Here is a 27,361-nt window from a genome sequence, read left to right on the forward strand (position 1 = left end):
AATTCCCCCCGTCTGCCTCTCAAAGCTTCATCACATCCCCGCTTCTGCAAATCCTCTGTCCCTGGGGGAGAGCACACCCGGCTGGGGGAAAGCTCCCAGGTCAACCCCCCACTTCCAACCCCTCACTCCGTCTTCTCTTTCCTGGTCCAACAACACAATAGTCAGAGAGGGCACTGGGCAGGCAGGCAGGCGCTTTGACTGATGGAAATAAACCGGGCCACTGCCAGCAGCATTTCAGGTGCTCAGGCTGACTGACTGGCTTCTCTGACGTCAGCCACGATTGCTTTAGTCTTTTTTTTTTGTTTCCCCTCACACCTTTAGCCCTCACATCCCTCTGTTGCCTGTTTCCCTTTCCGGAAGGTATTCTCTGAGGCATCTGGAAAAACAGGATTTGTGCATGTCTGCTGGTATTGTTATCATTACAGAGACCACAAGTGCTGAAAGAAATATACAGGCTATCTACTTGAGCAGAAGTAACAATACAATTTTGTAAAGAATGCTCCATTTCAAGAAAAAGGCTTGATTCAAAATCCTTCTTAGGAAAAATGTCATATCACTGCAAATTTTGGCAGTAACTGTTACTGTTTTTGCTGGTATAGGTGGAACAATTTTTAAACTTCAGTCTGGCCTCCAAACAGCAAAAAGCCTCTTCATATCTCAACCTATTTCTCTTCAAAATAAAAATATCTGACAGTTTAGACAAATAAAAAAAGAAAAAAAGGAGAAAAAAAACATTTATTTGTTAGAACTATTATCAGTTCATAAACAGTGGATACATTTTTCTTTGAGGTAAAAAGGCCACAACTTTTGGGAAACACTGTCTAAATCGTTTTAAATATAATTGAATTTCATTAGCTACTGTGTTTTATGTTTTTAATGTAAAATGACAATTTGAAAAGTAAGGAAGAAACTCTGGGAGTAAACTTAAATGTAGACAACAAAGAAGTAGGCCTACATTTAACAACTTTTGAAATTAATTGTTACAGAAGTAAAAGTGGTATTAAAAAGACATATAAAATTATAAAGTACTTGTGTTAAAATTCTTTTTTTTGTAGCAGTGTCATGATGAACAAAAAATATTTTTTCTGAAATTTTGTAAAATCAAAAAGTTGCTGGGAAAAGGTAAAAACAGGAAGATAAAGAGGGGGCTCCAAGTGAGCTCTTACCCGGTCAGATTCAACGGCAGTACAGCGATGTGACCACTAGTGGGCGCCACAGTGTTTGTGCAGCGTTACAGCCGCGGACTGTGTCGTCTTCTCCCCTCTCCTCGACTACCAGCTTTACTTCCTGGATACGCGCTCGGAGAAAAAAAAAAGCAGCCAGGTTGGATTTGTTATCATCACATTACACCCAGTTTCCGCTGCTTCTTCGCACCTGAAGACGAGATATCCTTGTGATAAACAACCGTTCAATATCAACGAGATTACCGATGATAACGTGAAACAGCATAGAGGGGCGGAGGGCGCGGAAGTCGTAGCGACGGTGAGTTTTAGTTCAGGAAACTATTGACGGGTAAATCAGCCTGCGAGCTGACAGCTTCAGTCTTTATGGTCAATTTGTGTTCGTGTAATTTTGTGTCGTCGTCTGTGTTTGTGTTTCTAGCGGGTGTTTTACGGGACAAATGACGGTGAAACGTGTCCAAACGTGGCTCTGTGTTGTTTCTGTGTTCCTCCCTAGAGCGCCACGTCACTGATAAGCAGGGGAGTCAGACAAAAACACAACCCGGGGTTTATCCGAGCCCCCGCTGTTACCAGAGATTAGACGGCGGTCACGCTTCACCGTCAGCCTTCACTGTTTGCTGCTGTCCCCTTTTGCTGGCCTTTTCTGGTTTATTTCGTCTTACCGAGGGGGAGAGGACCAGCCAGGAAGCGGTTCAAAAATGACGGCGTCCAACTCGGGTCTCATCATGAACGTGGTGAACAGCATCGTCGGGGTCAGCGTGCTCACCATGCCCTTCTGCTTCAAACAGGTGGGTCACAACACAGCCTCACCCTCACATCTCTCTTTTTTACCTGGTTGTTTCATCAGATGAAACAGTAGTTATTGTCCTGCATTTAAATAGTAGTCATAACTTCAAAATCTACTCGATATACAGTACAGGTCAAACGTTTGGACAAACTCAATGCATTTCCTTTATTTTCATGACTATTTACATTGTAGATTCTCACTGAAATTCCACTAATGAACCCTGACAAGGCACACCTGTGAAGTGAAAACCATTTTCAGGTCAGGTTCACCTCTTGAAGCTCATCAAGAGAATGCCAAGAGTGTGCAAAGCAGTAATCAGAGCAAAGGGTGGCTACTTTGAAGAAACTAGAATTGGTGGGGGCAGAGATAGAGGAGGAGGAGGAAGAAGGAGAGGAAGAAGAAAAGAAGAAAGAGAAGACAAAGAAGAAAAGACGTGTTTTCAGCTATTTCACACTTTTTTGTTAATTCCACATGTATTCATTCATAGTTTTGGTGCCTTCAGTGAGAATAAAGGAAACACAGGTGTGTCCAAACTTTTGGCCTGTACTGTATATATATATTTTTCATACTCAGAATCATTATCTGCTTTAATGCTGAGGTTGGTAAAGAGGAAGCTAATTCAGTAGCTATGTGTGAAATTAAATAGAAATATGAAAAGTAAGAAATTGTAATAGTATAAGAAAAAGTGCTATATTTCCTCCACGCATCGTCTATTATGTAGTGCAGTAGACTAAAGAAGCATAAAATATAAGAACTGGTACTTAAAACTTCAGTACCTGAGTAACAGCAGTGTAATGTTACTCACATCAAGCGACACAGGGTCAAACATGCTTTAGATCTGGAAACTTGAGCATCATTTAGTCCCCATTGAATCACTATATGATATACAGAAGAAACACACAAATTGTCACATTCCTTACAGATGATATTTTTACCAAGTTATGGGTAATGTAAAAGTGCTGGGAAACATGTTAAACTACTCCACCACAGTCCTCAAAATGAGACAACTGAATGTCATAAACTTCAGCTTATCCACAGCAGCAAGTTTCAGTTTGGTCCTCTGTGTGTTTCATGTTATGTGTGTGTGCTGAAATTTGCGTAGAAATCGTGTTACTTTACAGCCTGGCAACTTCCTCATAAGTCAGTGGATGCTTGGTTGATCATAGTCTGTGTACTTCCTATTAGAGCATTCAAACACATGCTAGAGCCCCCCCCCCCCCGAACTGGTAAAAGGTAATGTATTACTGGGCATCATCACAGAGGGATGTCTTTGCCTACTTCCTGCTTCACCACCCTGCTGTGGTTTCTGTGTGAGCACTTTTCATGCAGCATTTAGAGATGGTTCCATTTTCACTGGGCCATCTAACCATAACAACGATTTTAAGAAAAATAGTAAGCCCCATAATGATAACTGTAATTCATTATTACGACAACGCACAACTAAAAATACTACCTGGATCAAAAAACACCCCCTCCTCTGCCACCACACTGTGTGACTTCTGTCCTGTGCAACCTTTCACTTCAATAATTGAGAAACTGATGTGGTCCATAATCTTACATTTCAACAGCAGTTACAATTTTCTTCATTTGTTTGTGTGTTCTTTGGGGAATTTAATTCAGTGAGTCTCAACATCATTAGTCACCATTGTGTTAAAGCTCACACTACACCTGGCACAGACTATAATATCACTAGGATTGTGTTATAATTGCAAATTGTCTCCACGTAGCAAAGCCTTTATCATTTGGAACTCCTCTGCAGTGTTTTCACACATTTGTCTTTCTGTTAAACATTAAACTGATTTGCTTAACTCCTGCAAGTTAACACAAGTTAGGTCATTATGCTGCATTCCTTTGTTTGATCTTCAAGTTCTTCAAGTTTTTTAATGTGAAACACTTGTAGAAGAAATATTTGACTGAAACTAGCAATTGTTTTCCTTCCTTGAAGAAGATGAGACTGTCTCATATTTTGTATTTCACTGAGATAGCCAGATTTTAGTATGTCTGATGTATTGAAACTCTCTTCTCTCACAGTGTGGGATCGTGCTGGGAACTATGCTGTTGTTCTTCTGTTCCTGGATGACCCACAAGTCCTGTATGTTCCTGGTCCACACGGCCAGCAACACCAAACGCAGGACCTACGCTGGACTTGGTGAGTTTAAGATAAACAATATTTATGTGTCACTTTGTTCCTGACAGTGCAGTGGTTTATACATGAGCATCTGTATTTACCACTGTTAGGGTTCTCTGTGCCCAGTGTCTAGTGTCCAGGAAACTCTTAACTTTTCACTAAAGCCTCTTTGTGGAGTAGACTACTGTTGTTGTTCTCACTGACATCACTTTCTTCTCTGCAGCCTTCCATGCTTACGGGAAACTGGGAAAAACTGTGGTGGAGACGAGGCAAGTCTCATTACTTATTTACAACACAACATTATGCCGTATTTTAAGTGTATTGTGATTTTATTTGCTGCAAGTAATTGTTATAGATCTCTGAGTGTCAAGACATTTAAAATACCAATAGAAAGTAAAGACAGTAGAGAGGGCAATTGTAGTAAATGGTAGTAAAATATTTATTCCCCAAATCATTGACATAATTGAGATTCCACCTGTGTGTGTCTGCTCTCCCCTCTGTCCCTGCAGTATGATTGGATTGATGTTGGGCACCTGTATTGCCTTCTATGTTGTCATTGCTGATTTGGGCTCAAATTTCTTCGCTCAGCTGTTGGGTCTACAGGTTTGAGATCATGACTTTTCCATATTTATGTCACAACACTGATTTATCGAATGGTACATTTCACATCCTTGGTTTCTTCTGCCTTCTTTAACCAAAGTTTGGCAGTTGAAGATCAGTAGAGTCAAGTCTGAAAAGTGATCATTGTTGTATCACGCTGTTTTCTAAAGGTGACCGGCAGTTTTCGTGGGTTGCTGCTGATCGCCGTGTCTCTGTTCATCGTGCTGCCGCTGAGTCTGCAGAGGAACATGATGTCCTCCATCCAGTCCTTCTCCGCCATGGCACTCATGTTCTACACCCTCTTCATGTTTACGGTGAGCGCACCGTCACACAGACAGCCACACTCTACACAATGCTTCAGAAGAGACTGCTGTGGAAACACATTTTAGCTTTGTTTATCAAATAAGATATACAGTACATCACAGTATTATGAATAACAGTGTTAGCCCGATATTGATTATCCTGACAGATGACATTAAATTAAATTAACCAGGCTACAACTAAAAACTCCAGACCCCACAGCCACAGAGGAGAGGTTTTTTTTTGTATTAACTTCCTTTATAATATAAATTGCTTATATGTATTTTCTTACATTTTCTTCAACTACAGGAACTGATATTGTTTCCTCTGCTTGCAGTATTACTACACAGTCTGTATATTTGTGTATTAATATTCTAAAGCTGGTATTAGTCATATGTAAAATGTTACATATGGCTATTACAGATCTGTCATTACCCTCTGCTTTAAACTGAAACCAGTTGTATTTTGTGAATATTGTTTGGATGAATGCCATTTTATTGTATTATGTGTTAATTTCTTCTTAATTGCTCCATTGTATTGTGTGTCTTCCTTACACACAATATTCTTGCTCCTCTTGTTTTTTTTAAGAGCTGATCCACACTAAATCACACCAGGCAGAAAACAATTGCTGCACAGCTCTTTATTGGCTGAAACAAAGACTTTCCCCTGGGAAGGAGACACCACTTGGAAATGTTCCCCTAGGGACATTTTAAACACTGTAAGCGCAAAGTAAATGGGGATCAGATGGTCAGTTCCACTAAATCACAAATCTTTGCAACTTCAGGGAATTGTATTTCATTGCTCATTTATTATTATAAAAACTTGTTCTACATCAAATGCATTTTAGAAATCTTATTACTTATTTTTTCTTTTACCATCATATCTAATAATTCCTTTTGACATAGAACAATCAACTTTATTCTCTTATTATATTTTGGCACATATTTTCTGCCCCCCCTGATCAGGATTCACCATTAGCACCAGTATGTCAGCTGGCCACTGAAATATAACTGAGGTTAACAGATTTAGGTTAAAGTGTGGTCAGAGGTGCGTCACACTAAAGAGCTAATGTCCAGCATCGCTTTTCTGCCCCATGTGATTCAGCTCAGACTCTCTTAAGTTTTTACACACACACTATACTGTAAGTGTGTGTGTCTCTGTTTCACCGGCCTGTCGTGCTGCTTCCACAGACGCCAACCTGTTGTTCACAGTATCTCTGTGTCATGTGACTTTTAGTTCTGATTCAGCATGGCGATAACATGGAGCAGTGGTGTGGTGTGTGTCTGGCTTTAGATCCACGCCCGGTCCGGTCCGGCCCGGCCCGGCTTGGCCCGGCCCACTCCAGACCCCTAACCCTCTAACAGTGACGTATCTCCTTCCCTCCCTCCTTTCATCCTACCCTTCGTCTCTCTCCCTTTCCCTTCTGCACTCCTGTACTTCTCTCTCTTCCTCTGTTTCCCTCCTGTCCTGTTCCTCCTCCTCACTCCCCTTTACTACCTCCTCTCCTCTTCTACACCCTTTGTTTGCTCCCCCCTCCCCTCCTCCTCTGTCCTGCTGCTGTTTCTGCTGCTGGTGCTATAGATAGTGTTGTCGTCTCTCCGCTACGGCATTATCTCGGGCTCCTGGTTGGAGCGGGTTCACCTGTGGCGCTTCAAGGGCGTCATTCAGTGCCTGCCCATAATCGCCACAACCTTCTGCTGTCACCCGTAAGTAAAAAAAAACACAGGAAAAACCACCCCCGAAATAACACCACCGTAAGGGCAGTGGAGGGGGGTGGAGAGTTAAGGAAGCCCGATGTGTTCCTCGCAACTTTTCGCTCCTTAAACCCCTCCTCCCCCCTCCCACCTGAACCTTCCACCCACTCTTCTCAGCCGTCCCAATTTTTCACCTTCAATTCTGGTTTTGGTCTGAGCCATTTCAGCTCTGTGAGTGTGTGTTTGTGCGTGTGTGTGTGTGTTTTTGGTGGCAGTAGTAATAAGGCAGAGAGGTCAAGGTAAAAACGTGTTGCTGTGTTCACACCACCGCCCCAGACCCGGGTTGAGCAGCCCGGGTCTGGGTCTGGGGGTGGAGGGCTGGAGGTTTATGGATGTTGGACTGTCCTGTGGGACTTTACCAGGTAACTGAAGGAGCAAGACGAAGGAAACACATGCTGACCCAAAACCTGCGGCGTAGATTACACTTTCACATGAATGATTACTGTATCAAATTTACAACTCATCACATTCATTGCTCGAACTTTTCAGCGATGACATTTAAGGTTTTTTGTCCAGTATGAGGTTTCCTGTCATGTCTCTTTCCCTTTTTTTTTCTCTTCATTTTCTCCTGGTTTTCTCTCTTCATTCATTACTTTCATTATCTGTCTGTGAGCCGTCAGCATGGGTGCAGCCCCCCTTCCCCTTCCTTCTACCTCGTGCTCTTCCCCCACCCTCCCTCCTCTTGTCTTCATTTGGTTCGGGCCGTAACTCCCCCCCTCCCCCCCTCCTTCCCCCTCAGATGGTGCTGTCCTCGTTCAAACACGGGCTGCTCAGCGGCGGGTGGCTAGGGCAGGTCTATTTGGTGCGCTGGGAGGGCGTGTTTCGCTGTCTCCCCATCTGTGGGATGGCCTTCGCCTGTCAGTCGTAAGTACTCCTCCCGCCCCCTCCACCTGCACAGGACCATGTAATCCAACTAATGGCAAATAAGACTACAAAGAGACCTTAAGTTGAAAGCCCATTGACTCGTCCTAAAATTCTGTAAATCCTGTAAATGTGGCCTTTTTTTCCGCTCGGCAACTATAATAAATTGAATCTTTCAATCCGCATGTACAAATTGAACAAACGTCACAATTAGTGCATGTGTATTTATATTGTTGCTTTAAGCCACAGTGGAGGGTTTGGGGTGAGTTTGTCATGTAAAGAGACTCACAGATTTGTGGTTATTATGGGGTGTTTAGTTCCAAAGGGAGGCTGCTTATTTTGCTAATGTGCTTTTGACAGTCAGCTCATCTGTTTCTGCTCCACCTCTCTACAATTAACCCAGGATTTAAACAGCTTTTTGTCCATGCTGCTGCTTTTTTTTGTATTTGTCTGACGTGATGAGGATAAAACTCAAGTTAGCATAGAGGTGATAGTAATCTAAAAATTCATAAATTGATAACAAACAGACAAGATCTGAAGTTTTAACAAAGAAAAACTTTCTGTTTGTTTTTGAAGATGTTTTTTTCTGATTTGAAACATTCAAATTTGAAGCTTAAAGAAGGATGGAGACTTAGCTAGCGTGACAAATACTTATAGATGCAGTAAGATTTCTTTTTTATTTAATTTTCCCAGATAGTAAGAGGGTTTTCACGCCAATCTTCCCATTCCATTAACTTTCCCCCACAGTGACGGTAGGGATCACACTGCTGCATCTCACTTCTCACCGCTTCTCTCAGTCACCATACCCATTTATTTCTCCATTTTCACCCGTCTGCATGCTCTGTCACTGCGTCTCTTTTTTGTCCTGTCCTCTACGCTTAAGCGCTTGCTTTGGGATGGCGCTGCGTTGAGCAGGTGGCGGGTAAAAAACACATGAGGATCTAATGGGTGATCTGGGTGTTCGAAGTCTGCATCTCAGATTTGAACGGGGAAAGGATGCAGGGAGTGTTACGGTGAGGTCACTAGAGGCCAGATGTGGGGGGGCGGGTGGTGGTGGTGGTGGTGTATGGGTTTGTTTGTGTGTGAGTGAGTGAGGTAAGTGGCAGGAGTGGGTGACTGCAGGCTCAAGACTGGATCGAGACTTTAATCAATGTAATCACAAAAAGCCAACACAACATTATGGCATAACAGGCGCGTTCATTAGCATCAGTGAGGTGTGCGCGTGTTAGGAGAAGAAGAAAGTGTGCGCTTGTGTGTGTGTGTGTGTGTGTGTTTATGCATGTGTGTTTTGTGTGTTGGTTCCCACTAGTGGTGCTGAGTGATATTTGGCAGGGTGATTTCTTGGCCTGTGGTCAGGCCGAGCGAGGCAAGCGCTCCGTCAGGCGGCAGGCAGCTTAAGCCAAACCACTAATCAACACATTGGACCGCCGCCATCTTACAGACACACACTGATGTATTCACAGGCTGATTAAACAGCTCTCAGCACATTGGATTTTTATTACATTCATGAAATGTGTTTACTTTCAGTTAAAACATTACTTAACATCACCATTATGACGGGATGGGAGCTGGCCCCGTTGTTTTTTGGCCGCGCGTTTGAATCGCGAGGAGCAGTTAGCTCATAATAGAGGGACATAAGAAAAACATGTGCGCCGAAAAATGTCCCTCTGTGATGCTACTGTCAGCACGCTTTTAACTCCCAGTTAATGATATTATCTTCAGCACACACTCCAGTCCCCCCAACGCACACACACATTTCCACACACTCTACTTTAAAGAGCTTCTCCATCATATTTCCTCCTCTTTAAAGGGCAGCGCTAAAGCAAATAAAAACACATTAGCCTCTGAGTCAGGACTATTGGGTGACCATTAGATGCTTTAGCTCCCCACTTACAATATGCCGTTTTATTTAACCTTGGCTCTGAGATTTACTGGTTTGCGGATTAAACAAGCATCAAGGAATAGCACCACGGGACAGTGCTTTGCTCATAAAACCAGAGTGTGTGAAAGAGGGATGGGCAAAGAGAGAAAGAGGCAGAGAAAGTTATGGTTTTCTCTGCTCCCTCTTTTTCCCAGCTCTTCTCTGTCTTTCTTTCACTTGAATGTAAGAGAGAGGAGGAGAGCCAGGAAAGTTTATAATGCTCTAAAACCTGCCAGCCACTCACTGTTATATATAAAGCCTGTAAATTCACCGGTTAATGTGCCAATGGTTCCATCCACACTGCTGCACTCTTTTATAGCACAAAGCAGAAAGTGACAGAGAGACACCTGGGTTAACAGACAGACGGACAGACTCAGGTTCAAACCTCAGCCCACCTTGACTACTGTCACCCATTCTGTGTCACACACAGATACACACACACACATGCAGGTACACTTCCTAACATGCTTCACTTCACACTGCCATGTCATTACTTCCATCCACTGCCCTTTTGAAAAACGACTGCAATAAAAAAAAATGGAAACATAATTTTTTAGTGAATTGTATTCATAATGTGAAAAACTTGTTGCATTCATGTGTGTGTCAGATGAACCTACAGACACACAACTAGTATGTTGACGTGCTTTATGTCGAGCATAGCCAATTTCTCAAGATTTTTGATTTTTTGTAATTGATCACAACCGATTGATTGATTTTGACAAATCAAAGTAATAATCTATGAAGCTACACCTTGTTTTTAGTTTTGCTTAGTTTCCTTTTATTTGCTTTTTTTTTTTAAAAAAACCATTGTGTAAGTGCCAATTACACAATAACATAAGTTGGTGAAGTGAATGCTTCAACTTATGAAGAAACACTGCAGCTATCCACATGTCATTAAGTGTGAATCATTCAAACAGGAAATCTGACTCCACCTTAGTAGAAAATAGAGATTTGAGTGTAATTTTACTGTTGTCTGAGTTGGATACTGACAAGGATATGAGGACAGTGATGCATCATTTGATTACTGAGTGGCATAAATGGGCCCCCATATGGCTGCTCATTAAAGAAAATCTATAGAGCAGTTTGCAGAACCAGATTTTAAGCAAGCGGCTCTGTAGATTATGACGGAGCAGCTGTTTTTACAGAAAATACACAACTGGTTCATGAAGTTTCTATTGGTCGACTTCCCCCACCCTTCCTCCAGCATTTGAACGGCAGAGTTGTGTGTCTGACAATTCATACGGCACATGAATGCACAACAAGAACAGTACCAGTGTGGTTATCTGTAATGCGGCATACACAATGCTGTTTTTTTGGGGGGGGTGCTGCTTGTCTCTCACAGGCAGGTGCTGCCGACCTACGACAGCCTGGACGAGCCGTCCGTCAAACGCATGAGCACCATCTTCACCTCTTCCCTCAACGTAGTCACCATCTTCTACATCACTGTGAGTGGAAATGACACCGTCATTCACACCAGTCACGTTTGTCTCTGTCAGTGCTGTTGCATGGAAACCTTGTGATCTCGTGTTATGCTTGTTACGATCTTTCTTTTGAGACATCATTAAATCAGTCATATACATTCAAAATTCAAAATTCAGCTTTTTAAAATTTTGTTGTTTGTTAAAGTTGGTCAGACTGATATTAAAGTCCTTAAAGGGATAGTTCAACATTTTGGCAAATTTGGCCCTATAGTCTTAGGAGTAGGTTTGTTACCTTTAATTGTTGGCGCAAGCTATTTTTAGAACGGCGGAGCAGAGCTGCGAGCTGCTCAGAGCTACGCTACGGAGCCTAGGCTAAAGAAATTTCTTGGTTTTCCTCATGAAACTCATCAAATACACAATCCAACAACTCCAAAATGCTTTCGTTGACAAGTTGTGACCTGCACATTCACCACGCTATGAGATAATAACGGAACGTTATGAGACAGAGTTGTTTTCGAGGCAAATTCATGCAAAACCGCTGATGCAGGTTCCTGTCGGGCAGTTTTTCGGTCTAGTAACATTCTGTTATTATCTCATAGCGTGGTGAATGTGCAGGTCACAACTTGTCCACCAGAGCGTTTTGGAGTTGTTGGATTGTGTATTTGATGAGTTTGATGAGGGAAACCAAGAAATCCCATCAGCCTCCGTAGCGTAGCTCTGAGCAGCTCGCGGCTCTGCTCCGCCATTCTAAAAATAGCTTGCACCGACAATTAAGGGTAACAAACCTACTCCTAAGACTATAGGGCCAAATTTGCCCAAATGTTGAATTATCCCTTTAAAGCCAACATTTCCATCAGGCAGTACAGCTGGTGTCTAATGCATGAGGAACTTAACCCCAGTTTTTAAAAAAAAAAATCCAAAAAGTCCCCCTCAAAAAACACTTATCTTTGACACTTTCATTTCTCCATTGTCTGTTTTCCTCCCCACCTTGTGTTTGTCCCCCTCCCTTCTCCCTAAACCAGGTGGGGTTCTTTGGCTACGTCAGCTTCACAGAAAACATTGCAGGCAACGTGCTGATGAACTTCCCCTCCAACCTGGTGACTGAAATGATCCGTGTGGGCTTTATGATGTCCGTGGCCGTCGGGTTCCCAATGATGATCTTGCCCTGCCGCCAGGCCATCAACACCATGCTCTTTGAGCAGCAGGTGAGCTGAAAAAGTCCACACACACTTCCTGCATAGAGTGTGGAAAACAAGCAGGACACCCGAAATACCTTCATGCCTGTTCATGTGTTTGGATACTTGACTAGAAATGCCTTGATGTCACATGTTTTTATGTAAATGTTGTTAATTTTTAGAGAGAATAATTTGGATACAAAGTGTCTTTTCATTTTACACTTGAGCTCATCGCTGTGGAAGTAGCATTCCTCCTCCCTGTAGTGAAGTTTGACAGACAGACTGAAATGTGTTGATCCATGTAAACACAGCCCGCTGAAGACACTCGCTGTGGTTTTTAACTGTGACGTCTATTAAATTTTTATCATATCCAGATGTGAGCCTAAGCACATAAACACATCTGGCTTGTTAAAGTCCTGTGACATGTACTATTTCTTGTGTAATTTAGAAGAATTTCTAGCATATGCAATGTTCAAAGTATTTTTTTTTTTCATGGCCAGAAGCAGGAAATGGGAAATCTAGTTTTTGTTTTTCGGGGAAATCAGACGGGGAGTGTGGATGGGACTGGTAATGTTGTGGCCACGGCATATGAGTGAATGTAGCAGAAGTGCTACATGCTGTCTGGTGTGGGTGTGTTATCATCAGGAGACAAATATCAACTTATGCCCCGGAAAAATGTAGTTTTCTCACCATCTTTTTTCCCTCTGTTTCTGTCTTGCAGCAGAAGGATGGGACGTTTGCTGCCGGGGGATACATGCCTCCTCTGCGCTTCAAGATGATCACCCTCTGCATTGTGTTTGGCACCATGCTGGGAGGCATTCTCATTCCCAACGGTACATCCTCCGTGTGTGTGTGTGTGTGTGTGTGTGTGTGTGTGTGTGAATACTAGGGCTTGGATTGAATGAATTAAAACTGTATGTGTGTTCATGTGTGTGCAGCTTATTGGCTGGAGGTCTTTAAGGTGCATGTGTTCCTTTATGTGGGCGGAGTAGCTGGGGAGTTTTACGACATGTGTGAATGTGACTTTACGAGTCAGTGACTGTCACACTCTAACACAGTCCTTAAATCAGGGCCCTAACTTTTATCCCCTTTTAGACGGGCAGACGGGAAGATAGGGCTATTATTCTCCCAGACTCCCTCTCTCTCACACACACACACTTAAACACACACTCACAAAATCAGTGTACACACCAATACGGCGAGTTCTTTGAGTCTGTCCATGCCTTTCACAAACGGCTCCAAAATGGTGGCGATGTAAAGGTTAGCATTACTTGATGTTTTATTCATACTTTCATATGGTGGCTGTTTGTTAAACTTGGGCAGATACAGACACACACACACACACACTCACACAAACTGGATTGGATGGCTCTTTGTGTGTCTAATCAGACTAATAGACTGAGGAGAAGGGAGGTAAGGACCCTGGGGAGAATGGACACTAAATCTGAGGGAGACAATATGGTGTCCGTCCTCTGGATGAACGATGGGTTTCCGGGCCCGACGCCCAGCCGGCCTGGTCCACAGAGACAGGGGTGGGGCCAGGGCCCGCTGCTGCCAAGAGCAGGGTGACACGGGTGGGGAGCTTGCATGAGTTCTGGGTGGGGAGCCGGTTATGAATGGCAGAGGCAGGTATGAATGGAGCGAGCGATCAGGAGCCTAGATTAGGGAACTACTTCCAGTTATTTGGCAGAAACGAGACGGATCGGAAAACCTCTGGGCTCTGGTTTGGATGCCAGTGTTGACGTCCCTGTGGGCTCTTCAGCAGTGGCTCCCAACTTTTTGGATTTATCATATCCCGAGGACGGTTTCCATTTCCATTCCAGATAAGATGGAACTGAGAGGAATCGCTGCTCCACAGGACCACAGGATAATCCCTGTGTCTTTCTTTAACTTTTCTTCTCTGTTTAGTGGAAACCATTCTGGGTCTGACTGGAGCCACCATGGGCAGCCTCATCTGCTTCATCTGCCCCGCTCTCATCTACAGGAAAATCCAGAAGAACGGCCTCATCGCTCAGGTTACATTTGCATTTTTCCAATAATTTTCTCATTGATATTATAAAATTGATTCACTGTGTCTGACATTTTGTCCCTCTTCACTTTCCGTCTGCCCTGCAGCTGGTCCTTTGGGTCGGCCTGGGCATTCTGCTGGTCAGCACCTTTACCACTCTCTCAATTTCGGCGAGTGGTCCCGGCACCAGAGTCCATCCCCCTGCTCCCGCAGTGGCTGAGAGGAACCAACTGGTACCAGACCCCCATGAACTGCTCGGTAAAGATCATGACATGCGCTAATGGCTGGCAATCACTTACCTACTTGACAGACTGTAGATGAAAGTGGTTTACTAATGAGCCATGGAAACATTTACCTCAACGGGCTGGAGCCAGCGTTGTCTGCAGCGTCTGAAATTGGACAGCGGTGCTGCGTGTAATTATTTCATGCAAAAGGCAGCGGCGGCACAAGAGACATGTTTATTTTTTGTTTTATTTTCAAAGTGGCGGAGGGGGAATGCAGGCGCCCTAAAATGGCAACATAAAGGGAATATTAGCCAGTAGCACCAGGCGCGTGAAAGTAAAACAAAAGCCCCAAAAGCCGCAGCAAAAGAAAAGGTTTCTTTCATCTCTGAGAGAAGAAAAGATAGAGACAGACAGAGTGACTGATAGACAGGCAGGCAGGCAGGGTGAGGAGATAACCTCTTGATAATATCTGAGAGCAACGCTGAGTGCTTGACATTGATGGAGCAAGAGTGATGCCCTTCAAACTCCAGCAATTTCTCTCCACTCCTCTACCTCTGTTCATTTCTCCTGCCTCCCCCTCCCCCCAAAATACATTGTCTACAGCCCCTCGCCCCCCCCCCCCGCCCATATCTCCTGTGGCAGCTATAAAATGCCTGCAAGCACTGGCTGTGTAAAGGGGTTGATATGGGTTTTGGGGAGGGTCGAGGGGAACAGACGAGACAAATGGAGATGAGATGTGCAGGAAATCTGTGAGATACTCTCAGTTTCATTCCAAAAACAGAGTTTCACTTCCTCTCCCTTTATCTCGTGGTTCTCCAATTGCATCTTTTCCCTGATCTGTTCTCTTACACCACCAACTGTCTGTTTACCACCATCTTTGTTAGTCTTTCTATTCTCTCTTCTCATTTTTCGCTTCTTGTGGAACTCGTGGTCTGACCTGCACACCCACTTCCTGTCAGTTTCAATTTGAATTCATCTCCCTCTTCCCCTCTCTTCTATCTCTATCGTTCATTTATTATATGGCAGCGACTCTATCCATCTTGCCATTGTCAGTATTTGCTGCCACCTGGTGGACTCTCATCAGAAAACAGCAGCACAATAAAAAAAACAGCTCAGTTTATCATGTGCACGTGAGATATTCCTGGGTGTTAATTTATTTTAATGCCAGTAGTTTATGTATACGATAAACACTACTGTAGAAGAAAATAAGAGTACATTTCAGCTAGTGATAAATATAATGCGGCATAATACTGTAATTCAAGAGAAAATGCTGGGAAATGATTTGTCACATTTATGGTTTCTTTATTTAGTCGCAGCAATGTGTCTCATATTTTTCCGTGACTGCACAGTCTGTGTGAGAAAAAACAGCAAAGACAAATAAAAAGCCTATGAGGTTTGGTACTAAACAAGGGTAAAAAAAAAATCCTGCTGTGAAAATATTTTTCTAAAAGTTTTTTACAGCTAAATAAAGACTCATCTTCATAAAGGTGATTCAGTGTATCAGCAGCAGCAGTCTGTGTTGTAAAGGTGGTTTTGTGTATTTGTGTGCAGACAAGCCAGCAGAAATTGAGAAGCCTGACCTCCCAGCTGTGGCGGCGGTGCAACCCGTGGAGAGGGACCCAGCCGAGCCCCCCCAGATTAAAGGACCCGTGGAAGTACCAGACAGGAAGAAGGAGGAAGAGGTGCAGTTGGACCGTCCTGATGCCGGTAAGGAGACTGAGCCGAGGCTGCGACCTCCACTGCATCTTCCATGAAGCGTGTAGCGTTCGCTAACCTCTTTCTGTTTGCCCAGGGGTTGCAGTGCCAGAGGGAGAGGCCCATCGCCATGAACCACCCATCCCTCATGATGAGGTCAAGGTAGACATAAGAAAAGAGGAAGATAAAGAAGAAGTTGTAGAAGGAGAGGAAGGGCCCAAAAGAGATGGAGATGGTTTGGGGCATGCTGGGAAGGTAGAAGACATCAAGGCTGAAGAAAATCCAAAGCCTGCTGACGTTGCGGGGAAAGAGGAGGTGGATCTAGGGGGAGGAGAAGTTCTGTCCAACGAGGTCCTGGAGAAGCAGGCGGCAGAGGCCGACAAACAGCAGGCCGTTCCCCAGCTAAAGGAAGTGGACAAGCTCGAGCCTGTGAAACATCCACTGGCAGAGAATGTCCCGGCGCCCAATCAGGCCGCGGTGGGACAAGTCGACAAAGTGGGCAAAGCTCCAGATGCTGCAGGGAAACGTGAGTATTTTGTCACCGTCCTGGTAGAAGAAGACAGCTGAAGGTAAAGACAGAGAAATCTAATGTTGACCCTGTGATATCTGATGATTCCTCAGCTCAACTTCCTGAAGGAGAGCATCGTCCTGCTGGAGACGAGGCTCCAGCCGGCGACGGCAAAGACGCAGCAGATGAGAAGATGGACGGTAAGAGTAAAAAACCTTCAAATCAGGGGGGAGTAGACATGAGTTTTTAGGAAGTAACTAACTAATAAGTTAATTTAAAATCGTATTCTCTGGTTATTTTGTGATATATGGGGTGCTGTTTTTATTCATGTGTTAATTGGATGTGATGTCATCTAAATCACAGCTGCATCAACTGCAAAAACAAAAACAAATCATACAAAGGAGGGTGGGGATGCCAGTCTCTCCACCAACAGTGGTCTCTGTGGACCAGAATGCATTGCAGTTGCAGCTTTGTGGGGGCAGTGTTTATAGCCTATGTAATACAGTGGCCCTTTGACAGTGAAGCCAAACACATGACTGTTTCCTGTGTAGCCCCGAGTGAGGAAAATATGACAGCATCAGTATTGCATTTCTGCTATTGTGTGTAGTGTATGGAGAGCCCTGATAGAGTTTCACTGTAGATTAACTCTTGAAATTGTAGAAATGAAAAAACAGGAATTAGAATCAGGTTGTGTAATAGTGCACAAAAATTAAAAAATGTAATCATAAAAGACATTTTATGAAAATATAATAACATTGAAGGTTGGATTGGTGGATTTCCTTCTGGTGGTAATATAATAGAGGTTTGCTATGGTCTCCTGCATGCTGTTTATGCCTCTGCCACTCTTTTTCTCATCTCACTTTGCTTGTTTTATCTTATGTAATCTCATCTTCATGATCTGCTCTTGCTCACTGTGCCGATTTTTGAAGGTACAGGTGGAGTAAAACACAGAGATGTCTTTCTTTTACTTCTTGACCTGGCTTGAGACTTTTACCAGTCTTTGTTTGACTGTTGTTGACTCTTTTTCTGTTGTTTACTTTTGCCTTCTCTCTCTCTTCTTCACCATCTTTATCCCTTTTTTTCTTTCTTTCTCTGCTGGACTCCTATCACAGTGATAAAAAAGTTGGTTGCAGGTATGAATTCCCTCTTGCCTTTTCCTCTGTTTGCCCCGGCCTGCCGTATGAATTTTCTGTTATCCAGTCAGTGATATCTATCCATACAGTTCATATGGTTATTAGTGTTTTTATCCTATTACTAGAGTTTGCGTCAGCTTAGAATCCACCCACTCACCTCTAACATAGTTTGTGTGTGTCTACAGCTGCCCGTTACTGCCCATTTGCGTTTATGTTTAAGGTTACAGCCTAGAGTTGTGTGTTTGAATGGATTTATTAATAGTGGGCCATTGTCTATTTCCCCTCCTGACATAGAGCTTGTCCCTACATCCTAACTGAGCTTCTTACAGATACCTAACTAATGCTTATTTCTCAGCGCAGTTTGGAATTGTTATAATTCAAAGTTTCTTTCTCCATGTAGAGGGACAGCTGGACCATGCAGTGCTACTGCAGGTGATTAAAGAGCAACAAGAGCAACAGAAGAGGCTTCTAGACCAGCAGGAGAAACTACTGGCAGTCATAGAGGAGCAACACAAGGAAATCCACCAGAAACTGCCTGGTACGTATACACATCTTACTTACAAGACATGATTGTCACAGGGAACACAGTGTAGACAACGTGTTTATATCTTAAAGGTGCTGAAGGTGAGGCAGAGAAAGGCGTCCAGGAAATTGAAGGTGGAGCACCAAAGCCCAATGACTCTGGTGTGGCCTCAGACCAGAAGCACCCCAATGAGGCAGCAGGAGCCGGTGCTGGTGCTGGTGCTGGTGCTGGTGTCGGTGCCGGTGTCGGAGCTGGAGCTGGAGCTGGAGCTGGAGCCGGACAGGGTGGAGCAGTTGAGCCGCATGATGTTCCTCAGAATCAAGCTCAGGCTGGGAATAAGGTTGCTGAGGATGCAGCACCTAAAGGAGCAGTTCCTGCTGCTTACAAGGAAGACGTCCATGCCGCACCTGGAGGAGAGTCTCATAAACAAAATGAGCTGGGGGCGAGGGGAGTGCCACTGGGGAAGAAGAGCTCCAATGACCTCCCGCTCGTGCCTCAAAATGATCAGGTAGCTCAACTTAGAGATGAAGAAAGAAACCTAGTAAAGGAAAATGAAAGAATTGAAAATGTTCAACAACATTTAGAGAAAGAGGCTCAGGAAATACTAGAAAAAGAAAAACTTGACAGAGAGGCAAAGGAAAAGGCCAGAGAGAAGCAGTTGGAGAAGGAGAGGATAGAGCAAGAAGTGCAGGCAAGGGTGGAAAAAGAACGACTGGAGAGGGAGAGAAGAGATAAGCTAGCAAGAGAACAGGAGAGGGAAAGAGCAGAGAGAGAGAAACTGGCACAGAAAGCCGCTGAAGACAAATTGAAGGAGGAGATGCAGAAAGCAGACAATGAAGTGCGTGAGAGAGCAAGGAAAGTGAAGGAGGCAGAGGAGGCTCGGGAGAGGCTGGCCCAAATGGAGCAAGCTTTAGAAGCCCAAAAAGCTGCACAGGGGGCTGAGAGAGAAGCTGGAGAAGCTTTGAAGAAAGGAGGACGAGACCTCAAAGAGAAAGTTGCTGCTCAGGCAGACCCCAGAGAAGGTGTGGAAGACGGGGCTGTCAAAGCCGACGCTCACCCCCAGGGCTCCCATGAGAAGGCCAGGGACCAGGGGGAGACGGATCTAAGGCGGAGGCGCAGGGCATTGGGACCTAAAGAGGCTGGAGGGGCCCCAGAGGAGACGGGGGCATCCAGGGGAGTGCATGGGCTGGAGCCCCTGCTGGAGCTGGGGGGCTCAGACCTGCACGTGGCCCTGGAGGAACAGCTAATGGCCGGGGCTATGGTGCACTCACGGCAGATTAAACAGGCCTCAGAGGGGGAGGGGGAGTGATAACACACATCACACACGCACACATACACAGTCTCATTTGATGGTCAAAGTGCAAGTTCACACACTTTGTACACCTGCAGAACCCCCAAATACTGTGGACCAAGACATCGTTGCCTTACATTCTCTCTTGCCTTCACGGACAAAGAGGAACATTTTCTCTTTCTTGATACTGTGTACTCTGGAAATTACCCAAAGTCTTTATTAAAGAGGAAGTGTATGTAAATATTAACTTATTTTTGTGTTGTGGTGGAAATTGAGGAATTTATTGTTGAAATGTATATAAATCTATGCAAATATCATTATATTGTGTTTTGACAGGGCAAAAAAATAATGTTTATATGTGAGTGACAACTTTTTTTTTTTTACTTGTTTGTGGACTATGCCTTTCTGTACAAAAAAGTTGTGTTCAGTTTGCGTGTATTGTCTTCTCTGAGATGTAAATATTGTAAATCTGTTATGTTGATTGTGATCAATGCAGAGGGTCTAGTTAAGCCTAATTACACGATATTGGATGTGATTTGGATTCAAGCCCTTTCATAAATGGTTACATTATGCTTTCAAATGAAAGTTACTGAATTCAACCTCATGCTGGAGCTGTACAGCATAGCCTTATTCTGATAAACTGTGGACCATTCAAACTGTCATGAATACCACCTGGATCCACGACTGTAGTTAATGATCATTCCTTCTTCAACATCTATTTCTTGTTGAGTTATTAGTGCCTTCTAATTCATAAGCTGCAGTAGTGATGGTTTATCAAAACAAAATGTGTCCGCTTATCTCAATTTACGTTGTTTTTCTTGCACAACACATTGCTGTAATCACTACAGTAATTTTAATATATTTACATTGCATTAAGAAAATCTGGATTATGTTTGTAGTAATCTGTTTCTGAAAATTCCTCCATCTGTTAGCACTTCAACACGTTGGACCTTAGCTTTGTACAAGAGGCTATTTTTCTGACTATTTTTCTATGTGCATTGTATTTCTGTACATTTTTGGGGATAAAAATAAATAAAGTACAACCATGGCCATTGCTCTTTTATTCAAACAGTATATGCATAATATCAACAAGTTATATTCACATTTCTATATTACAGAGTTAAATAAAGCTCATTATAGGAACCGGCAGTGCTGAAAAATACATCGCTTTGTGTATATTTTCCATTTCAACAATACGTGATTATTATTTAAAAAAAAATTTTGACTGACTTCTTCAGCCTGTGATGTATACAGTTCAACTTTCTCATGTTACTGCCAGCAATGCAAGCCTCTCCCAACTTCTTTTCTCACAGCACTGAACAGTCCACAGGATGATACTGAGGTCGCTCCATTGTGTTCTTATCTTATAACACAACCAGGACGGTTTTCCATTCATTTAGGTCTTTTCTTGGCCTGTAATTTAAAAAAAATTATGAGTTTTTAATAATTTCTATATTAAACCAGTAGGAGGAATACTGTATTTGCCCCTTACTGCGTTTGTAAAGCAAGTCTTGAGTGCTTCAAACTCCTTGGCACACAGATCCTTCCTCAGCTCCTGTGAGCCTGTTGTAGTGGCTGCCACACACTTCCCATACGCTGATGCCTGGGTCACACAAGAATTGACACAACACAAAAATACGTAGATGACAAAATATGTATCATGTATAATTGGTTTGTGTATTATAAGGTGTATCAAAACACATTGATAAATGTTGGATAAATTAACGTTACGAAAACTGGAACCACCATAAAGGGTAACTTAATACTGATATTCTGGGCCATAGCTGGATTGAATTTGAGCATGAAGTGAGCATTCATGAGACAACGTGCAAAAATGCTGAGACGTCCCTCCTCCTCCCGTGTGGCTGCTCACCTCTCCCGCACACTGTGCAAATAGTTCGGGGAAGAGTCGCAATTTCTCTCGGCTGCGACTCCATACGTTGGACCCAGACATGATGCTCAAGAGGCGTTCACTGACGTCCTTTAGCTCTAAAAGTCGACTAACAGGACGACACGTAGCAGCCGTGAATCCCGAAACCGTCGCTGCTGCTTCACAGTTTATCAAATTTCATGGCTAACCTGAAATATACATAACACTGAGCAGATGAGGCATTCTTGTAATCTATGGGCAGCGCCATATTGTTGACCCTGTCATCAAGGGAACGTCCGGTAGAATGTTCAGTAATCTGATTCGCTCATCTCTCTGTCAATCAAAGTGTCAGCGCTCCCCCTCCTGAAGCTTGATTCGCCGAATGTTGACCTTGGGCGTCACCAGAACGCCAATGGACTTCGGGGGTTGTTACTTGCTATGCCGTGATTGGCTGGCTGTCACCTCTAGCCCCGCCTTCTCCTCGTAGCCCCAAGAGGAAGATGAGTAACCCGCAGCCAGGACTGCTAAATCATGGCAACATTTATGGAGCGACTAGCTTTTCTTCAGAAAGTAAGTGCTGTTTACAGTCACTGCGGCTTGAGGCGTCAGCTAACAGCTGAACGGAGCTGGCTGGGTCTCCCGCAGCGTTACCGCCTCTGTTTAAAGCTGTTCAGTTGTGCCACCTTTAGCTTGCTGCTAGCCTGCTAGCTAACAACATGAAGAAACACATACTGTTTTAATAGCTTGTCATGTTTCACTGCACATATAAGGTGTTTGGTTAAAGTTTTACACCGGTACAGAGCCACGAAACATTGGTGAAGGCTAAACTGGTAACGAAGCGCTGCTGCCACGTCGAGGTGGTTTCCATGTCTGAATCTGTTTAACCGTTTAACTAACAAACTGGTAATGAGCTGTGTGAGCTGTGCAGCTGTTATGGTAAACACAATCTGACACATGTGTGATGTTGGCGTAATTTAGTCATCATCTCTTCTGCTAATTCAAGGTACCAACTCTGATGAAGGCTACAGCAGATGATGAAAACCCCTGTCCTGGCTACCTTTTCCAAGAGATTGGAAGTATCCTTGAACAGCTTGTGTTGTGGTTCATCCAACAGCCCGGCCCCAGCTGCTCTCTGAATCAGTGAAACAGTATAAATGTGACTGATTAAGGCACACAACACATTCAAGTGCATTGTTTCAGCTTATAGCTGTTGATCATGTCTAGATATCATTTATAATCATAATTTGTCACAGCGAGCAAACCTCAGTAAAACATCTGCCTGTTCAGTTGTTGGGCTCTCAAGTGGGCAATGGTGATTCAAGTCAAACCAACTTAAAATGTTCAACTGCTCAGTGAAAATTAATGGATTAGGTTCTGTTGTTCAGATCAGACACAATAATAAATACTGTCCTTAACCAGCACAATAGAAATCTCCCATGAGTCTTCAGGTTGTGGTCAGTGTTTGTTAGAATACCTACTGGAGAGGTTGCAAGTTGAGTCCTGTCATGTCAAACTAAAGGTAAGACTTGTGTTTTTCTAAGTTTATACATGTAAACTGATTTTTTTTGCATATTACCATTATCTGATTTGTAGAGTTGCAGCTCCAAATGTTTGTTGTTTAAAGCAACACAAAGTTACATGCCTGCATCTGGTCTTGTAGGTGCTGAAGATCTTTGTCCATCTCTGTGGTCATGGTTCAAATCATTTCCTCACAGAACTTAGGAGGAACTCCACCTTCATCCAACAAGCATCAGGTTAGACACTGGTATCTTTTTTTTTTTTTTTGCTCCATTAAACTTTCAGCACTCTGTGGCTGCTCTGTAACATGATTATTCACGTTGTTCACTGATGGAAGTTTTCACTCTCAGTTTATAGTGGTCCACCTGATCCCATTCATGGCACAGCATTATACCAGAAAGTGAGGAATACAGCACAGGTGAGACACAGGTTGTGTTGTTTCATCATCATGTCAATTACACAAGTGTGTCAGTGAGGAAGACGCACACTCATATTTTGGACTTTTTCTCTCTTTGCAGGAAGTCGCCAGGCTGCTTTTCACAGATACAATTTCCACCAAAACTGGAATATCCCCACTAAACCTAGTCCCCCCAACGATGGGTGAGCAAATAAACATGACAACTTGCTGACAGTGACCCTACACACTACAGCACTCATCGTCAGAGTTATTTATAATGTATTAATGTATGTATTCAATATGAATGTAGTGCAATTCTTTAATTAGATACGGATTGGTAGGTAGATACAGCTTTACTGGGAATTATGTGATGTCCAGAGAAGAGGACCAGGCATTTGCAGCCATGTCCACTGATAGATGTGACCTCAGTTACCATGTAATTAACAAATATTAGCAGTGCATGAGGGGCTATAAATGTATCGACATCTTTAATCAGCTAAATACGGTACAATGTATTCTGTGAGTAGAAAGCCATGGTACAATATGTCTCTTGTGTCTTTCTGTTCAGGTATGGGATCAGGTACTTCCCACAGGTCAGGGATGCAGGGCTTTGGATACAGTCCAGGGAAGCAGGGGACAGGTGAGTCGTGCTCCTTCAACCACCACCTACACACACACACACACACACACACACACACACACTGCTCACAAATCAAACTGAGTCAATGTCTGTACCTGTGTCTCCCAGCGGGCAGTGATTCCATATTGGATAAGATCCAGAAAGCTGCAGAGGTAGTAGCCAGTGCTGTCCTTCCACCAACCGAACACCAGGGCATCCGTCTCCACGACAACCATTACAGGGCCGTGGTGGCGCCGTCCGCACCCATCGAGGTGGCCGTGCCGGCGTGCGCCTATAATCTTCCCGCTCGCAGATCAAAAGGTCAGAAATCGTCGTTGGTGTGATGGAAACATGAACTTAGGATAAATATAAGGCTCACATGTTCACAGTTATGTCACTACACACAGTGTATGAGTCACCGACAAGGTCACACCGAGCACCGAGGCTTCCACTTGACACCCCGAAACCTATCATGTGTCTTCACCACAGCAGTGACCCAGCGGTGCCCCGGGCAGGTCGGAGGCGGTTGGGAAGAGACGGACAGCGGCAACAGCTCCTCTCACAACTCCTCTCAGGATATCGCAGCCAACAGCAGAGCCTCTGTGGGCAGCAAGTCAGCCGGGACCGGGAGCCAGTCAGGGGCCAGTAGGGAGAGCAGTGGGGACCTATCAGACCGGTGAGTGGCAAAGTCAACCCACTGGAGTCCTCTGCTAAATCACGATGTAGTAATACTTGATAGGTGGTGGATTTTACTTTGGGTTCATGCAGTTTTTACAAAAAGCTACTTGTATTTTTTTTTTTCGGGTTGTCCGTCCATCACATTCTTATGGACACGATATCAGTAACTCTTTTATGGGACTTCTTCATATTTGCAATTAACATTTACTAGCACCCAGGGATGAAGTGAATAATTTTTGTGATTAATGATTACTTTTTTTTTTTTTACCTTTTAGCAGAGGCGTATTTATACTTGCTTTTTACCTCTCACCTCTATTGTTATATTTTTCTCTGTGGCGTATAAGTAGAAAATAACATATACTGTATATTCTAAGTTTGTTGAAGTTTATTGTTGTTTCTCTGTCATACACCATCTGATATCCAGGGTTGAAGCTATGCAGTTGGGCGACTGTGGCCAGGAGATGGCGCTCATCAGCAGACTGACTGAAGGCTCCAGAGTTTTCCTGTCCAGAGAGGAGAGCCAGCACTTCATCAAAGAGTCAGTGCACCGACTCAGACTCTAAAACCAGATCATCTTTTGTCTCTGTCTTCTTAACAAGTGACACGATATCTGTCTTTGTTTCTGATCTGTCAGGTGCTCCATTCTTAACTGTGAGGTCGTGGTGGAGTTGCTGTCCAGCAAGCTTCAAGACCCTTCAAACACCATCAAGATGGTAAAAATCAAATAGTCTTCACCGATAACCTAGGTTTTCTTTATGATACTGTGCAATATTAATGTACCGGTCTTGTTTCTTTCCAAACCTGCAGCGGGCACTGTGTGCTGTCGCCTGCCTCATGACTTCTGACCTGCTTTCTCTTGAGCAAATGTTTGGAGCTACACAAAGAAAGCTCCGCCAGCTGAGTGAGGGCGCCCCGGGGCCTGTGGCAAACAAAGCCACTAAGGTAAAAGAAAAACAGACAGAAAAAGAAAACTACACGTGGCCAAGACTGATAAACAGAACTAGAGATTTTTTTCTCTCCCTCTTATCTCCTCCTAACAGATCTTGCGACAGTTTGAGGCTCTGATGGGCGGACCTTTGAACCCTCCCAGACAGGAGACTGCCAACAGTAGCCAGCCAGCAACAACAACAACAAATCCCGCTCCCACATCGACATACTCGGATCCTTTACTACCCACCCAGTCTGCTGACAACACCAACCTCAACCATTACCAGCCAGAAACAGCATCATCCTTAGGTGTCACCCAACTACCAAATCGCTCATCTTCCCCTTCTAGTCAGGCCTCGGCCCAAACAGACTCCTCCTCAGGGGAGCCGGTGAGGGAGGGTGATGATGTGAAACAGGCTCCCATTCAACCAGAGCCAGTTAGGACTGCTGAGGTCACACCGTCTGCTGAAGATCCAGAGTGTATCAGAGACAAAGACTCACCTCCTCCTCCTCCTCCTCCTCCTCCCTCTGAGCCTCGGAGCGGGCAGCCATGTCTGAGCAGACTGTCTCTGTTCAGCGGCATGGAGCTGGTGACCAAGGGGAGACCGTTGTGCGACAGGGAAAGAGAAACCTCCCCGACAGAAACAGACACAATGGACGCCGACTTAAAATCCTCTCCCCCTGGCACCAGTGAAACCAGTGAGAACGCTCCTTCTGATACCAGTCAACCAGTATCGGCCTTCTCGTTTCTCAAGTTTTGACCAACTTTTTACAGCTGGAACTGCTCCACTTGAAACCAATGATGTCATCATTATAGTATATTATCCATTGAGAAAAATATTTAATTTTCTAAACAGACTCGTAAGGTTGTACTGTATAGATGGGAGATTCCGTTATGTTTGGGTTGTCTGTTTGTGTGGTGCCTCTGCCAACGCTGCGCTTCAGCAGCAGATTGGGTTAAGAGATGAGAGCCTTGACTGGACTACAACTGTAGTCCTTTAGACTGAAGCTGAGTTTCTTAATAGTATTTCACAAGTATGGTTGTGTTGAATTACAGGTTTTAAGTGATGGTTGCTTTATCTCAGGATTTCTTTTAGGTAACAACTCTTTACGCCTCTGCAGCACGCCCTGAACCTCTAAAGGGACAATCCCTTGATTTGTAATTTGCACTACAGTTGCTTTTCTTATGAACTCAAAAAAAAAAAAACTACAAAAGAGAGTTGTCTTCCATATTTTTTGGTACTAAGCTATAATATCAATGTAAATATTATGAGTGTTAGTTTACTAAAGTATTTATTATGTCTACTCAGTATTGATTCAAACATACCCATGAGAATGGCTGTAGAATGCATGTCTGTGATTAAAAAGTAATGTATGGAGAACTAATGGGGAAGGTAATTATTGAGATAGCCTGTGTGCATCACCAACGTGTGGAACTGTCCAATGAAGCACCTGCTGTTAACATAATGCAAGTTGCTCATGTCACCAAATAAAAAGCAGACTTATTTATGTCACCATTGTTATTTCAGTTACATGCTGTGTTGTGCTGTTGAGTAATGTGGAATGTTATACAAACTACATGTCCATAGGATAATAATCCAACCTACTGGTATCAACGATGAACACTACTGTGTTTTGTTTCAGTGAATACAAGCCATGCTGTCGCACGTGCTGAACAATAAAACATGCTGTATTTTTGTTACAGCGCTAACACTGACATCAGCGAGCTTTCATGTGCCGTACTTAACAAAAAAAAGTGTAAATGCTCTCAGTGACATGTTGCAGACTTCTCTTTCAGTAACACTTTATTTCAATGTCATGATTTGGAAACATCACATAAAA

At 43.7% G+C, this 27,361-nt stretch overlaps 3 protein-coding genes across 5 annotated transcripts; 2 read left to right on the forward strand and 1 right to left on the reverse strand.

Moving 5' to 3' along the window:
* The first annotated feature begins 1,313 nt into the window (after positions 1 to 1,313).
* On the forward strand, positions 1,314 to 20,558 carry slc38a10 (solute carrier family 38 member 10). Of its 3 annotated transcripts, none has more exons than XM_083994109.1 (17): positions 1,314 to 1,482; positions 1,603 to 1,969; positions 4,000 to 4,117; positions 4,320 to 4,365; positions 4,606 to 4,699; positions 4,867 to 5,010; positions 7,490 to 7,614; positions 10,875 to 10,977; positions 11,976 to 12,158; positions 12,850 to 12,961; positions 14,037 to 14,143; positions 14,244 to 14,394; positions 15,912 to 16,067; positions 16,153 to 16,581; positions 16,677 to 16,763; positions 18,097 to 18,234; positions 18,312 to 20,558. In XM_083994109.1, exons 2-17 carry the CDS (start codon positions 1,880 to 1,882, stop codon positions 19,526 to 19,528), a joined length of 3,300 nt encoding a protein of 1,099 aa, XP_083850235.1. In that variant the 5' UTR covers positions 1,314 to 1,482; positions 1,603 to 1,879; the 3' UTR covers positions 19,529 to 20,558. The 3 variants fall into 3 exon arrangements, with proteins under 3 accessions (XP_083850235.1, XP_083850236.1, XP_083850234.1); XM_083994110.1 differs by lacking the exon at positions 7,490 to 7,614 and adding an exon at positions 6,578 to 6,702 and having other exon boundaries at positions 1,678 to 1,969; XM_083994108.1 differs by having other exon boundaries at positions 1,678 to 1,969.
* Positions 20,559 to 20,572: 14 nt separating this feature from the next.
* On the reverse strand, positions 20,573 to 21,655 carry ndufaf8 (NADH:ubiquinone oxidoreductase complex assembly factor 8). The gene is made up of 3 exons (XM_083994111.1): positions 21,384 to 21,655; positions 21,003 to 21,113; positions 20,573 to 20,923 (listed from the first exon to the last, which is right to left on the reverse strand). The coding sequence occupies exons 1-3, from the start codon at positions 21,462 to 21,464 to the stop codon at positions 20,903 to 20,905; spliced, it is 213 nt and encodes a 70-aa protein (XP_083850237.1). The 5' UTR covers positions 21,465 to 21,655; the 3' UTR covers positions 20,573 to 20,902.
* Positions 21,656 to 21,850: 195 nt separating this feature from the next.
* On the forward strand, positions 21,851 to 27,178 carry tepsin (TEPSIN adaptor related protein complex 4 accessory protein). The gene is made up of 13 exons (XM_083993583.1): positions 21,851 to 21,950; positions 22,384 to 22,456; positions 22,808 to 22,899; positions 23,041 to 23,134; positions 23,249 to 23,316; positions 23,417 to 23,498; positions 23,864 to 23,935; positions 24,044 to 24,235; positions 24,404 to 24,590; positions 25,017 to 25,130; positions 25,227 to 25,305; positions 25,400 to 25,534; positions 25,633 to 27,178. The coding sequence occupies exons 1-13, from the start codon at positions 21,912 to 21,914 to the stop codon at positions 26,278 to 26,280; spliced, it is 1,875 nt and encodes a 624-aa protein (XP_083849709.1). The 5' UTR covers positions 21,851 to 21,911; the 3' UTR covers positions 26,281 to 27,178.
* The last annotated feature ends 183 nt before the right edge of the window (positions 27,179 to 27,361 follow it).

The sequence above is a fragment of the Trachurus trachurus genome (genome assembly GCF_905171665.1).
Source record: "Trachurus trachurus genome assembly, chromosome: 19".
Classification (NCBI taxonomy): Eukaryota; Metazoa; Chordata; class Actinopteri; order Carangiformes; family Carangidae; genus Trachurus; species Trachurus trachurus.

Bases quoted from the DNA above. Each gene is read 5' to 3' on its own strand.
- tepsin (XM_083993583.1), top strand. From the start codon at position 21,912: ATGGCAACATTTATGGAGCGACTAGCTTTTCTTCAGAAA. The intron at 22,457-22,807 runs GTATCCTTGAAC...CCAGCACAATAG, and splicing joins CCTTTTCCAAGAGATTGGAA to AAATCTCCCATGAGTCTTCA. The intron at 24,591-25,016 runs GTGAGTGGCAAA...TCTGATATCCAG, and splicing joins AGTGGGGACCTATCAGACCG to GGTTGAAGCTATGCAGTTGG.
- slc38a10 (XM_083994109.1), top strand. From the start codon at position 1,880: ATGACGGCGTCCAACTCGGGTCTCATCATGAACGTGGTGAACAGCATC. The intron at 10,978-11,975 runs GTGAGTGGAAAT...TCCCTAAACCAG, and splicing joins TCACCATCTTCTACATCACT to GTGGGGTTCTTTGGCTACGT. The intron at 16,582-16,676 runs GTGAGTATTTTG...ATGATTCCTCAG, and splicing joins TCCAGATGCTGCAGGGAAAC to CTCAACTTCCTGAAGGAGAG.
- ndufaf8 (XM_083994111.1), bottom strand. From the start codon at position 21,464: ATGTCTGGGTCCAACGTATGGAGTCGCAGCCGAGAGAAATTGCGACTC. The intron at 21,114-21,383 runs GTGAGCAGCCAC...TGTGTGACCCAG, and splicing joins TTGCACAGTGTGCGGGAGAG to GCATCAGCGTATGGGAAGTG. The intron at 20,924-21,002 runs GTAAGGGGCAAA...TTTAAATTACAG, and splicing joins AGACTTGCTTTACAAACGCA to GCCAAGAAAAGACCTAAATG.